Source organism: Vombatus ursinus, unplaced genomic scaffold, assembly GCF_900497805.2.
Source record: "Vombatus ursinus unplaced genomic scaffold, bare-nosed wombat genome assembly UNPS02004746.1, whole genome shotgun sequence".
NCBI lineage: Eukaryota > Metazoa > Chordata > Mammalia > Diprotodontia > Vombatidae > Vombatus > Vombatus ursinus.
The window spans coordinates 406,235-420,372 of NW_020944524.1; the positions used below are offsets into that span (position 1 = coordinate 406,235).

Below are 14,138 nucleotides of genomic sequence, written 5' to 3' on the forward strand. Positions count from 1 at the left end.
GGCAACACCCTAATAGTGAGAGTTACAGAGGAAGTGCTCACCTGCATTGGTAAAAAGCAAGTTCCCTATATCAGTGAAAACACAGATCCAGATTTTATCTCTTATTAAATGTTATTGAATAAATGAGAATATTCTATGATAAGCATATTAATTTAGTGTGAATGTTTTTTTCCTCTGATACTTAAGGTTATTTCAAGTTTGTTGCATAAAGGAGTTTGCATTTCAATACTTCACAGATCTATAATTTCCTCAGTGTGAGTACTCCTTTTAAACATATGCCCTAAAATCTAGTTTCTACAATTTACAAAGCAAATTTTTTTCTACTTTGTAGCTACTAGTAGTCTCTGTTCAATTGAATGCAACTCATTGCCATTTGTGTGCCAGGCAAAAGTACTGGGCACCAAAGATACAAAGAAAACCTCTTCTAGCCTCAAGGAACTTACCTTCTACTGGAGGGAAACAGGATGTAAATAGATGAATAAATATACAAAATAAACACAGTACCATTCTGGAGGTTAGGGCAGACAAGTTAGAACCCTCAGATTTGTAATAAAATATGCCTTACATTTCTTTTTTGACTTTTGTTGTAATATTTTTTGATTCATGGAGGCATTTACTTCTATTTGGTCCATTATAATTTTCAGGAAATTTGTTGTTTGGTAACTCTTTGTCCCTCTTAATTCTCCTTTCCCTTAATTCTGTTTCCTCCATAGTTCTTATTTCTTTTGCAGATCTTTCCTCTAGTGCTTTTTTTATTTAGAAAATAATTTTTAGCTTTTTAAACTCTTGTTTTATTTCTTCTAGGGATTCTAGTTGAACCTCATACCCACACTATGTTTTCCTTTGAGACTTTGCTTTATAGGTATTGTGGAATCATTTTCTTCTTCTGAGCTTGTGTCTTGAGCACCCCTGTCACTGTAATAGCTCTTTGTGGTACAATTTGTTGTTACCCATTTTTCCTATCATACTTCCTAAATTGGGACTTTGTCTTAGAACTAGTCTCTGGTTACTTCTTGAGAGAGTATCAGGTCACTGCTTGGATGTATTTCATATTCTCTAGGTTACTATTGTTCCTTTCTTGATAGTGATTTCTGGGTTCTTCAAGTTAGAAACAGCACGGACTAGGGTCTTATAAGTTTTCAGTGCATTCAGAACTGTTTGATCCAAAGTGAAGGTATAATTGATGCCCTCCTAATCTGATCTTTGCAAACTTTGTCATAGTTTTGGATCTTAGCAACACAATTTTGGGTTTGCCCCTGGTTGGAAGACCAGCAGACTACAGAAGGCCTCAGCTACTTGAAAGGTTATGCTTGATTATTCAGCTACAGTCTTCAGACAACACCAGGGCCTGTATCTCATACTCCCCTCCGATGTTATAGTACTGAACCTCAGGCCAGCAAAAGTTCCTTGTAATGTTCTGCCACCACTGGGCACAGTTCTCCTCCTTAATTTGAACTGAATCTGCGACCTAGCTCTCAGACAACAGAGCTGCTTATTGGCACCTGTTCCTGCCCCCTTCACTATGCTAGACACCTCTGTGCTAGATCTGTAACCTCTGTTTTACCTAATACACTACCCTAGGATCCCATTCAGTGTCCCTCTGCTGTAAGACTGCACTTGGTGCCTTCTTAGCTAGACCTAATCCTCAGTGTCTGCAGACTCCCATCTGTTTTCCTGAACCAACCTGGCATCTAAGTTATCACAGATTCTGTTACTGAGGTCTTGTAATATTTGTAGGCAAGTTCCATTTGTGCTTTAATTAAGGATAATGACAGAGATGTGTCACTTACCTTATAGAAAAGAAGCAGTATAGAGAGTCATACATCAGTGACAACCTAGACCTCGACATGGATCACTTGGAGAAAAGATCCCAGGCCAGTGGGAGCAGTACTGGCAGCATGAAGCACAAGCGCTTCTCTCGCCATTCTGCCACCAGCCACAGCAGCTCCCAAACATCAGGCATTGAGACTGATGCTAAAATAAAGGACCCAGGGCCAGAAGACAGCTTCTCGGGCAGTACTATCTACCACAGACTAAAAACCTGCAGCTCCATGACCAGCCAAGACAGCTCTCATACCTCTGGGGTGGAAAGTGGTGGGAAGGACAGGCTGGAGGATGACTCACAGGATGATGGTAATTTACTCTAATGGACCAGCTAACTAACATTACTTTTACTTCGCTATATCTTTCTACTTTGTTTTTCTAGTTTTGCCCTATAATTGATACTCCCCAATAGATGTTCGTGAATGTGCCAAATAGACTAGCACAGTGACTTCCTCTCCTTATAATGCATGGCTATGAACAGAATTTCCTTCAAGCTGTGATAACTTTTTTTTTTTTAATTTGGAGCTTTCCATTTATGAGTAAAAATAATGATTAATCATTTTACCTTTGTTTAGGGATTTGTAATTTACAAAGCACTTTCACACAGCTATCTAAGCATAATACCTAGACATCACTGACCTTCATAACAGCCTCTTAGAATGCAGAAAGTGTTGTTCTAGAAAAGATGATCTTCACAACAGCCCTGTAGGGCAAATATTATTAATCCTGTTTTGCATTATGAAAAAACTGAGGAAGGACTTTTAGGTAAGTAGTAGTAGTAGACTTAGGAGCTGAGTTGCTATTTATTCTGGCAGTTTTTTACAGTTAGACAAGTTACCTAAAACATTTGTGCCTTCATTTCTTTTTCTGGCAAATGAACATGATAACATTGATATTTTTCCTTGAGGAGGAATTAATGTTTGAATGAGTCATAGTTTTTATAAAATATACATAGAGTTTGTGGGAACTAATATGTATAAATGAGAATATCTATAATTACTTAACTTCTACTGAGAATCAGATTGAAAATTTTCCTTTCAAGTATAATCGTATGACTTTTCTCAAAAATGTATATGTGGCATTCTCCTGCACTAGAACCCATACCGTGTAAATAAATGTTATTTTCCTCTTCTGCATCAGAAATAGAAATGTTGGTTGATGACCCCAGAGACCTAGAGCAAATAAATGAAGAAGCTGTAGAGGTCAGCCCAGAAATGTGTATCTATATCACTGAGGACATGCTGATGTCACAGAAGCTTAATGGCTATTCAGGTAACTGTCATGGGAAAATTGTTCTCATTATTCTCAACTTACTGCTTACTCTGGTTACAGAAGCTAGTGTCCTTTTCAAGTAATGGAAATAAGGGTCATTTTTAACCATACATATACTTCAGAACAGTCAGACCTAGAACATGAGGCACTAAGAATAAAGCACACAATTGATACCACCATGTATTTACAGTATATTTGGGATAAGGAGCCAAGAACTTTATTTTAGAATAAGTATTTTTTTTTTTTGCCCAATACTTTAAATCAACCAACAACTGTTCCTGGAGTAGGTCCTTGAATTATAGACTTTTCTTCTGTACATATTTTGAGTTTTATACATTGTAAGGAAACAATAGTATTTTAGAATTAGGACTTCAGAATCCAACCCCTTACTTTACAGTTGAAACTTAATCCAAATGAGTTTATGATTATACCAGTGCATTACAATGGTAAGCTTAAGTAGAAGAACCCAGACCTCCATCTTCTACTCTCATGTTCTTTATTTTAGCTTTGAGGGATTTTTCTCTCCTAGAAACTTTTCATATTAAATCTAGTGTAGTCACTTTATCTCCCTTTTTTTTCAAACATACTCTCAGACCCACAAATGATGAGCATATTTTTTTTTCTTTTCAACAAGCAATCTTAAATTATTTGTGTTGTATCTCATCAGTAAATTTTCTGGCATTTCAAGATATATCTGTTTGAAAAGAGTGCTGTTGAATTAGAATTTGTTGTTATGCCATTTATGTCTCTGAGTGACAAAGAAAGCTCTTCCATTATCGACAAAGCCGTATTTCAGAACTTCTCAAGACTGTAACAGTGGTACCCTAGACTTAATCCTTTTTACTTGGCTAACAAAGCAGAACTAGGCCATCATAATTTATGAAGAACAGCTAGGAAATATTTATTATTGGAAGTCACTAGATTTGACAAACAGATAAGTATCAACCTATTATCTATACCAATTTTAATTCTTGTACTAAGCTGTACTGTTATATTTCCCCAACTTTATATGGCATTGAATTTTTTCCTGTAAGGAACATTTTGAAAGCTAAGGTACAGTTATTGCTGAAGCAGCAGCGCTTTTCCCTCCTATATTTAATTTTATGGTAGATTTGCTTAGTCTTTTACACAAACAGTTACTAATGGATTTCCTAGAGCCTAGTCCGTACCTTTTAACAAAACATTAGATCTGTGTTAGATCATACACATGAGTCCATGAAGATATAGCCAAAATTTAATTTTCTTATGGAAGGCAAGTATACTTTTGCAAATATGGTTTCTTCATGCTTTAGTAATTGTGAAAATAATTATTGTGGAAATACAGCAGTTAGGCATTCTGTTTCTGAATATAAGCTTCTTAGAAATTGTATACTTTTTAATCATTTTTGAGTGTTGGGTAATGAAAAATGAAAAACATTTCTAAAGGGACCTAAACATATATTATTTGAGTAAAAATCATACTAACATTCTTCATTCAGAATTAAAATGTACCTTTCTTTAAAACTTATGATGACAGGTCATGTGACTAGAAAGATGGTAGATTAATCACTTTTTTCCAAGTGTCCTCAACCTTCAGCCTTCCCAGAAAGGAATTATGCAGCAAATTTAGAGTAATTTTAGCTAGTCAGATTCACAAAAGGTAAACTTCTGAACAAGTCAAAATCTTTTATTAATTACCGCTGGAGAAACTCCAACATTTAGAGTACTCACTGCCCCTCCTCCACCATCCTCAATTCATCTATAGCAAGAGTACAAGCTAACTTTCAGGTTTGTGTCAGGACCAACCCTAAAATAGGGATCCCTCTTGCTGCAATAACTTGTCCAGAAGGGTGTCTTCCACCCTCCCCTCAGTACACAATAAACAGCAGATAACTCTCTCCAACCATTTGAAGTAAAGTAAAACAGGAGAAAATCAGGAAAGGTTATCAGCCTGGGCAGATGCATCCAACTTGAAGAAAAGGGGACTAAAACCCAACTTGGAGTCAGTCTTATCCTCTGAATTTACTTAGAACAGACCTAAACCAGCGAACTTGATATGAAAGGAGCCTTGTAGACTAATCTTGGAGTTCCATGAACGAGCAAGGTAGAGGAAAAGGGAGGGGACTTGGAAATGAATACAGGTTAGAATTAAGAGCTTTCACTGCAGAGTTTTAAAATTTAATTGAAACCCAAAAATACTGAAGTAAAACTTAATAGAGGCAAAAAAAACTTTAAAAGAACACTTGAATTTTGTGCAAGCAAAAATGATTGACTTTGAAGGCAAGATGCTCTGAGATAACTTTAGGGCCATAGGCCTTCCAAAAGAACATGCCAAATCAAAAAGTAAATAATGCAAGATATAAGAAAACTTTAGAATTTTGAATGTAACCAAAGCATACACCTAAACCACCACCAGAAAAAAATTCCTACAAAAGACTCCAAGACACATAATGTTTAAATTTAATAATTTCAATGACAAACAATAATTTTTGAAAGTAGACTGAGGGCCAAGATGACAGAATAGAGGATGCAATCCAACCAAGCTCTCCCAACATTCCCCTCCAAACAACTGTAAAATAACACCTCAAATCAAATTTTGGAATGTTAGAGCCAACAAAAGGTTAGGGTGTACATTTTTCCAGCTGAAGACAACTAAGAGATCAGCAGGAATGATCTGTGACACTGAGATGGGAGCCACCTAGAGCACATTCCAGTGGCAGCACAAGTGGTGGGCCTTTGAAGTGGCCGCAACAGTTAAGTAAGAGATAAGAGTGGTGGGGGGAAAATTGGGAAAAGAAACAAGAGTGATGTAAGAAAATTTGAGAGCCTTGCCTCATTTCACTAGAAAAAATTGAGGCCATTTGCCAAGAATGTCCTCTTTTTCCCTCTTCTTCAGCTTACATGTCCCGGATACCTTCTGCTACTATCTCCTCCTTCACTCCATCTCATATGTCCCTTCTTGCTAAAAACAAATCCTTCTATATGCACAAGTGATCACTTTCCATTCTGTCTTCTCCAGCAAATTGCCACCCCATGCAATATTATTTTCAATCTCTCCCATTGTGTTGGCTGCTTTTCTACTACATACAAACATGTCCATGTCTCTCCCATCCTCAAAAAACTCTTATTCATCAATCCATTCATCCACACTAGCTGTCATCTTATGTCTCCTACTTTTGTGGCTAAACTCTTTGAGAAAGCCATCTACAATCGATGCCTCCACTTCCTTTTCTCTCACTCTATTCTTAACTATCTGCTGTGGTTTCCTACCTCATCATTCAACTGAACAGTTCACTCCAAAATTACCAATTGTCTCTTAATTGACAAACCATGTCCTTTCCTTAGCCTTTAGCCTTCTTCATTGCAGCAAACTTTGACACTGGATCACTTTCTTCTTGATACTCTCTTCTCTCTAGGTTTTTTGACTACTACTGTCCTCGTTTTTGTGTTACTTATCTGACTGCTCTCTGACAATCTCCAGGGCTCTGTTCTGGACTATCTTCTTGTCTCCTTCTATACCACTTTTCTTTGATCTGATCAGCTCCCAAGAGTCAATTACCATTTCTATGCTGATGATTCTTAGACCTCCTTATCCAACCTAAACCTCTCTCCTTTCTCATTCTCCATTCTCACATCTCCACCTGCCTATTAGATAATATTGAACTAGATGTCCCATAAACATTTTAAACTCTGTATGTCCAAAACTGAACTCATTAGCTTTCCCCAAAAGCCTTCCTCTCATCCCTGCTTCTCTATTAATGTTAAGGTCACCAAGATCCCCCCAGTCACCCAAGCTCACCACACATGTCAACCTAGACTCCTCACTGTCATACACTCTATATCCAATCTGTTGCTTAGTCCTGTCCTCAGATACTGCTACTACTTTGAGGCAAGTCCTCATCACCTTATATCTGCAGTACTCCATTAACTTGCTGCTTGGTTTTCCTGATTCAAATTTCTTTCTACTCCAGTACATCTTTAATTCATTTGTCAAAATTATCTTCCTAAAGCAGAGACCTGACCATGTTACTCTTCTCTTATCTCTAGGATCAAATATAAATTTCTCTGCTTAACTCTTAAGGTCTTTATGATCTAGTCCCTTTCTACCTTACCAGCTTTTTTTTTTTTTAACCTTAGCTACCTGTACATACTCTGTGATCCTGTGACACTCCTTATTCCTAACATAAGTCCCTCTATCTCCTAATAACATGCATTTCCACTGGCTCTACCATACTTGCAATTTGCCCTTTGTCTCTACCTGGCTTCCTTGGCTTCCTTCAAGTCTCAGCTAAAATCCCACCTTCTGTAAACAGCCTTTCCTTGACCCCCTTAATACTAGAGCCTTCTTTCTAAGAATTCTTATCCTGTGTGTGTGTGTTGTGTATATGTATATATATGGTTTTTTTTTCCTTACACCATTGTTTGCATGTTGACTCTGCCATTAGAGTGTAAATTCCTTAAGCAAAATGAGCCTTCAAGGTTCTCTTGCCTTTCTTTGTATCCCTTTGTATGAATAAGTTGATATCATGGTGCCTGGCACATAGTAAGTAAACTGTCAACAATGCTTGTTGAATAGAATTAATGTTTCTGACCCAAGAAAAGGAGACAAGTTGAAGGAAGGAGGGCAATGACTAAAGGCCTTGTCCTGAGTCAGAATCAGATGGTAGAGATAGTTGTGGTCTAGAATGTATCAACCATTCCTACTAAGGGGTGGGGGGGATACTGAATACATCTCAAGACCTAAAACTGGTTTTTTTGTGGGTGGTATTTTTTTGCCTTTTTTTTATTGATACCTTTTATTTCTACACTAATCATTTCTAATTCCTACCTCCACCCCCACAGCCATTGCTATTTAACTCCCCTTTGTAACAAAGAAAAAAAGTTAAACAAAGCCAACCAATGGAGTGACCTAGTCTGCTAGCATATATACCTCATTTTACATTTATAGTCCCCCTTGCCTGAGAGAAAGAAGATATGTGTCATCATGTGTTCTACAAGACCAAGATTTGTCATACTTAATAAGAGTTGGGCAGCCTTTCTATTACTATTTTTGTCTGTTATAATAGTCAGTTTGTAAAATGTTCTGCTTTTTCTTATTTCCCTGTGCAAGGTTTCCATGTTTTTCTGAATGTCTTAATTGTGCATTGCATTCCTATACCACAATATTCATTCCCCAATCAAGAAGTGCCCACCTTATATCCATTTTTTATGGCAAACTGCTTCAAAATATATCAATGAATGGTTTGCTTTCAGACTATTCCCTTTCTTCTGATTTTGAAAAGACTAGGCACTGCTATCCCTACAGCTATGAAATTATGAATATCAGTGGGAGAATCCCACTAACAAAAAACCAGGAGGGGAACACACTAGTAACAATAATAACAATAATAATAATAATAATAGTTTTGGATTTTGAGGCTTTTTTCCACTAACACATGTACAGTTATACCTAATAATTTATAAGATATGTTAAAATATCCTCATATACTCTTTGATATTGTGTTATAAATTTTGCAATAAATATCCTAATTTATGTAGAGAATTGTTAACAGTTCCAATTCTAAATTTTTCTCTGTGCTACTTATCTCCCAGCAATCCTCAAATTCTCTTAGACTTGCTTTATTTTACCTCTCCCCCTAAAATTTGTGGTTATTTCTTGTCTCATTTAAAACATTTGCCACCTATTTTGTAGGTTTGTCCTTCAAACCTGTTGAATAAGTGGAAAAACTTCATTGTTCTTTGTATTTTCTCATTCAGGACTAATTGTAAAGGAAATCAGTTCTTCCACATCTAGCTCTTCAGAAACAGTGGTCAAACTACGTGGCCAAAGCACTGATTCTCTCCCACAGGTATGTGATCAATTAATTATTTTTTTACTCTTAATAGTATTTTATTTTTTCTAACTATATGTAAAGATAGTTTTCAACATTTATTTTTATAAGATTTTGAGTTCCAAATTTGTTCTGCCTACCCCCCTCTTCTTCCCCCTCCCCAGGACAGCAAGCAGTCAGATGTAGGCTACCCACATATAATTAAATTAGATATATTTCCACGTTAGTCATGTTATGAAAGAATAATGCGAACAAAAGGGAAAAACCACGAGAAAGAAGAAACAAAAAAAAAAGAATTGTGTGCTTTGATTTGCATTCAGATTCCATAGTTCTTTCTCTGAATGTGGATAGCATTTTCAATCGGGAGTCTTTTGGAATTGTCTTAGATCATTATATTGCTGAAAAGAGCTAAATTTATCATAGTTGATCGTTGCACAATGTTGCTGTTACTGTGTTCTCCTGGCTGTGCTCACTTCACTCAGCATCAGTTCATGTAAGTCTTTCCAGGTTTTTCTGGCATCTGCCTGGTCATCATTTCTTATAGCACAATAGTATTCAGCTTGTTCAGCCATTCCTCAGTTGATGGGCATCCCCTCAGTTTCCAATCCATTGCTGCCACAAAAAGATCTGCTATAAATATTTTTATACATGTGGATCCTTTTGCATTTTTTGTGATCTCTTTGGGATACCAGACTTAGTAGTGATATTGCTGGATCAAAAGGTATGCACGTTTTTACAACCCTTTGGACATAGTTCCAAATTGCTCTCTAGAATGGTTGCATCAGTTCACAACTCCACCAACAATGCATTAGTGTTCCAATTTTCCCACATCTTCTCCAGCATTTATCATTTTCCTTTTTTGTCTTATTAGCCAATCTGATAGGTGTGAGGGATTACCTCAGAGTTGTTTTAATTTGCATATCTGTAGTCAATAGTGATTTAGAGCACTTTTTTTCCAAATGAGTATAGATAGCTTTAATTTTTTCATCTGAAAATTGCCTGTTCATATCCTTTGACCATTTATCAATTGGGGAATGACTTTTATTCTTGTAAATTTGACTCAGTTCTCTATATATTTGAGAAATATTTGAGGCCTTCATCAGAAACACTTGCTGTAAAAATTGTTTCCCAGTTTTCTACTTTCCTCTAATCTTGATTGCATTGACTTTGTGCAAAAATTTAATATAATGTGATCAAAATTAATGTGATCAATTAATAATTATAAAATAGGTCCTCAAAGTATAGCAAGTAAAGAAATTATCCCAAAAAAAACTGATCTTATTTTCTGTTTTTCTGTTTAGAATGGTTTCATTCTTTATTTTCTTTGAGATTTATTTTTACTTGGAAAGCATGTTTATCCTCTTTAATTCTCATATTGCCCATATCATAGGGAAGAAATCTGTGGCCTGAGGTCCTGGACTTATATCTGGTTCCTATGTCATTGTTATTATGGTTGTTAATAATAACACATCCCAGAGAATTATTTCCCCTGGGAGCTAATCTGGTTAGTCTTGAAGAATTGTGAATAGTAACTTATCAGGTAGTTAGGATTTCATAAGGCAACAAACAATGATAGTCTAAAACCACAGTAACTGCATATTAGTACAAAATGTCTTAATAATTCCAAGGACTTGTTTGAAACTGTGTCTGCAACACTTGAATTTTTTGCCCAGTTAATTTATTTTAGTCCAACAACACTGATATTCCTATCTCTTATGATTCCTGCCTGGTAAAGCACTTGAGGTGATAATTGTCCTGTTGGCTCATACAATTGGTTTACTCAGGCTATAATTCTGTCCTTGGAGAAAGCATGAAGTGATATCTTGCGTCCTGGCATTTGTTGTCCTTTTTTAGATCAAATAGCAAATCTAGGGAATGTCTTCTAAACAACTCCTTTTCCCTGAATATCCTATTATAATTCTGCTCTTAATGAATTTATCTTCAACATTTTAAAAACTATTTTTATCTTATTTATTTACTTACTTATACTGTTATTTGAGTTAATGAAATCTGTAAGATTTATTCAATATCTGCTAGATGTAATCTTTATTCTTAATCAGTGTTCATACTTATCATTATTTTTTAAGATTCCATCTTATCTCTATCATATTTTTGTCTTTACAGAGCAAAAGGCATTACACTTTTATATTTGATATCTTATACTTGTAATAATCTGTGGGGTTTTTTTTGCAGGCTATCTGTCGAAAACCAAAGACTTCCACTGATCGACATAGCTTGAGTCTGGATGATATCAGACTTTACCAAAAAGATTTCTTGCAAATAGCAGGTCTGTGTCAGGACACTGCTCAGAGTTACACTTTTGGATGTGGTCATGAACTAGATGATGAAGGCCTCTATTGTAATAGCTGCTTGGCTCAGCAATGTATTAACATAGAAGATACTTTCCCTGTCAAAAGAACAAGCAAATATTTCTCTTTGGATCTCACCCAGGATGAAATACCAGAATTTGTGGTTTAAAACAACATGAGTATAGCAGGAATACCTCTTCAAGAGAGAGATTATTCAAGTTGATTCTTCTTGTTTTAAGGGTTTCTTATGCCATATTTCTCCTGCTTACTCTCTCATACATTCCCCCCACACACACTCTCCCACTATATATAGTTTTCTTCCTAATAATGTAAATGCATATCAAATCTTTGTAAAGATTGCACTTTAAGTACCTCCCACTCAGCAGTTCATGGCAGCAACAAAACTGCCTGATGACTTGAAGTCCTCTCAGTTTGCACTGCTCAGCTGGAAAGAAATTCTGTTTCAACTTTACATATATAACATTAGTGTTTTTTTTTTTTCAGTTACTTCCCATAAGCACATATAGTTATCTTGTTAAGATACCATTGACTTTTGAATAACATTGCCATTCTGTTCTGGCTTCTGCCTTCTTAATGTAGGTACAAGAGAGAGAAGTGGTTCTAGCAAGCCAAAGATCTGTAAATATTATAGATATTTGTATCCAAAAGACATAAATTAAATAACGTCTAGTGGCCTTCTGTGTATGTAGTTATACCTTGTGAAACAAATTGCAGTAGACAGATTTCTATTTAGTATCATACAATCATAGCTCTCCAGAAATATTCCAGAGCTGATTTGCTCTGGAGCTCTCTGAGCAAAAATAAGGTTTTTGCTCAAATCCTAACATATTTTGTGATGTTTACAAATCAAATTTCTGTTAAAAAAATAGGAAAAAAAATCTAACATATATATTTCTTATTTGTTAAATGAACGACAGGTCATTCTGATGCCATAATATTTGTTCAAATTATTTTTGTAATATGCATATGTTATACATATATAAATATACAAGCTTATGTGTGTTTATGTGTGTAGGGAACTTACAGATTTTTTTTTCACTTAGCATATAGTCAGCATCTGCCTTTTTTTTTGTAATGCTACTTAGAATTAGAAACAGTAAGGTTTCTAAGCTCTAACTTACGTAGTTTGGGATGATGAGATTGCACAAGCACAATTTTTCTGTTTTCCCTTTTCATATAGAAAGCTATTTTCATGTATTTTTGAAATGTCTTACTATGGAGAAGACCTGTAATAGGGAGAATGTTATTCTTACCATTAGCCTAGAGCAAATTTCAAAACTAACCACTAAGCCATTACCATGATAAAGTAAAAGCAAGTCAGTACAGTTGTGAACTTGCAGTAAGGTGAATATATTGCTGAAACAATGGCAGAGACCTTCATAGCACAATGCCTTTTTATTGAAATATTTTAAAATTAATACCTTAATATTCTTGCAGCCCTATTTTACCATATTTTGATGTGCTATTTTCTGTCATATTTTCTTTTAAAATACATTTATCTATATTCAAATATATAATTTTATATAGAAGTATGATATTTTTTATATAAATGATGTAAGATTAAAAAGTAGAGTTGGAGTACAGCAAAACTTTTTTGATATGACCCTGGCATGGGAAGCAGTATTACACAACACTATATGGAAGTACTCCAGCATTGTTGCACCTCATGTATCTGTGATCCTTGAGGTTTTGCAAGCACATATGATTAACTTAGATATAGCTTGCATACTTGTCAAATTATTTTTATTGACAACTTAAAAGCAGAAGATGCTCTGTATTCATGAAAATATTTGCTCTTATTGAAATGCAGTACTTAACCAAAGTTTTAGATATCCATATTTGCAGAAGTATCTGATCTGTTTTCAAGTGGCAGTGTGCAATATGAAAACATTAGCTCATATGTGTTTTTCATGTCATTAAGCAACTAATTTTTTTTCATAACGAAGGCTTATGAAATAAACAAGTCAAAGCTAAAGTTCCAAAGGACATTACATGGCAAATTCCATGAACGCTTGGTATTTGTTCAGACATATAAGAAAAAATATAGCTCATGATAAAAAGAGTAGCTGATGCTTTGCATTCTCTAACCTTTGGTTAGCATCAAGTGTTTTAAGTATGTTCCTAACCTCATTGTTTATTTGGCTCAACTTCTTTCCATTTGATTTTATAGTGGTTTTCTTATGCTTATGTTAATAATGACACAAAGAAAAACTTTTGCTTTTCATTTCTCTAGTCTAGTTGTTGGCAAACACCACTGTTGCAAGGAAAAGTGGCATGTGGAAAACCCAACTTGAATATTCTGTGTTTTTTACATCTAAAAATTGTGGTTTAAAAAGTGTAAAACTGTTATTTATACTGCTTCTGGTTTTTTTAAAACTAATAATTGGTCAGTATACAGATATGATTTGTATTGCCTTTTTATATGGACAACATATGTTGGCAGCAATGAACTTTATGCCTAATCAAGTTGCAAATAATCCTTTCTGTGAAAGGATCATCATACCAAGATGATAACATAATTGAATTATTTTGTAACAAAGTTTGTTGTGTGCCTTTCATGATATTATTAAAAATTCAATAAAATATATTTGTTTGCATTTAAAGTCTCTTTGTCCTGGAACTCAGTTAAGCAAGGAGCACAGAAATATGCTATACAGTTATTTTGACCATACTTTGTAGAAGAAATCATAAGATGGAACATTTTTGTTTGTACTCTGATTAATGCTATAGTAGACTGCTATAATCAATTATTCCAATCAAGTATTTCATTAACAGAGCAAACCCAGAGAATTCATGTGCTTTACTGTAACCTAAACAAAAATCTCATACTGAATGCCTTGTAAACATCTCAAATTCAACATGTCTACATGATCTTTTCCCAAAATCTTCCCCTCTTCCAAAT

General features: G+C 35.1%; 1 protein-coding gene across 3 annotated transcripts in view; it reads left to right on the forward strand.

Moving 5' to 3' along the window:
* The window catches only part of FRMD6 (FERM domain containing 6), a 131,999-nt gene extending 118,160 nt beyond the window's left edge, over positions 1-13,839 (forward strand). For all 3 annotated transcript variants that reach the window (XM_027841701.1, XM_027841698.1, XM_027841705.1), the window contains 4 exons: positions 1,798-2,133; positions 2,965-3,096; positions 8,833-8,924; positions 11,100-13,839. In XM_027841701.1, the coding sequence (XP_027697502.1) occupies positions 1,798-2,133; positions 2,965-3,096; positions 8,833-8,924; positions 11,100-11,384 (845 nt within the window). In that variant the 3' untranslated portion in view covers positions 11,385-13,839. The remainder of the gene's footprint in view (positions 1-1,797; positions 2,134-2,964; positions 3,097-8,832; positions 8,925-11,099) is intronic.
* The last annotated feature ends 299 nt before the right edge of the window (positions 13,840-14,138 follow it).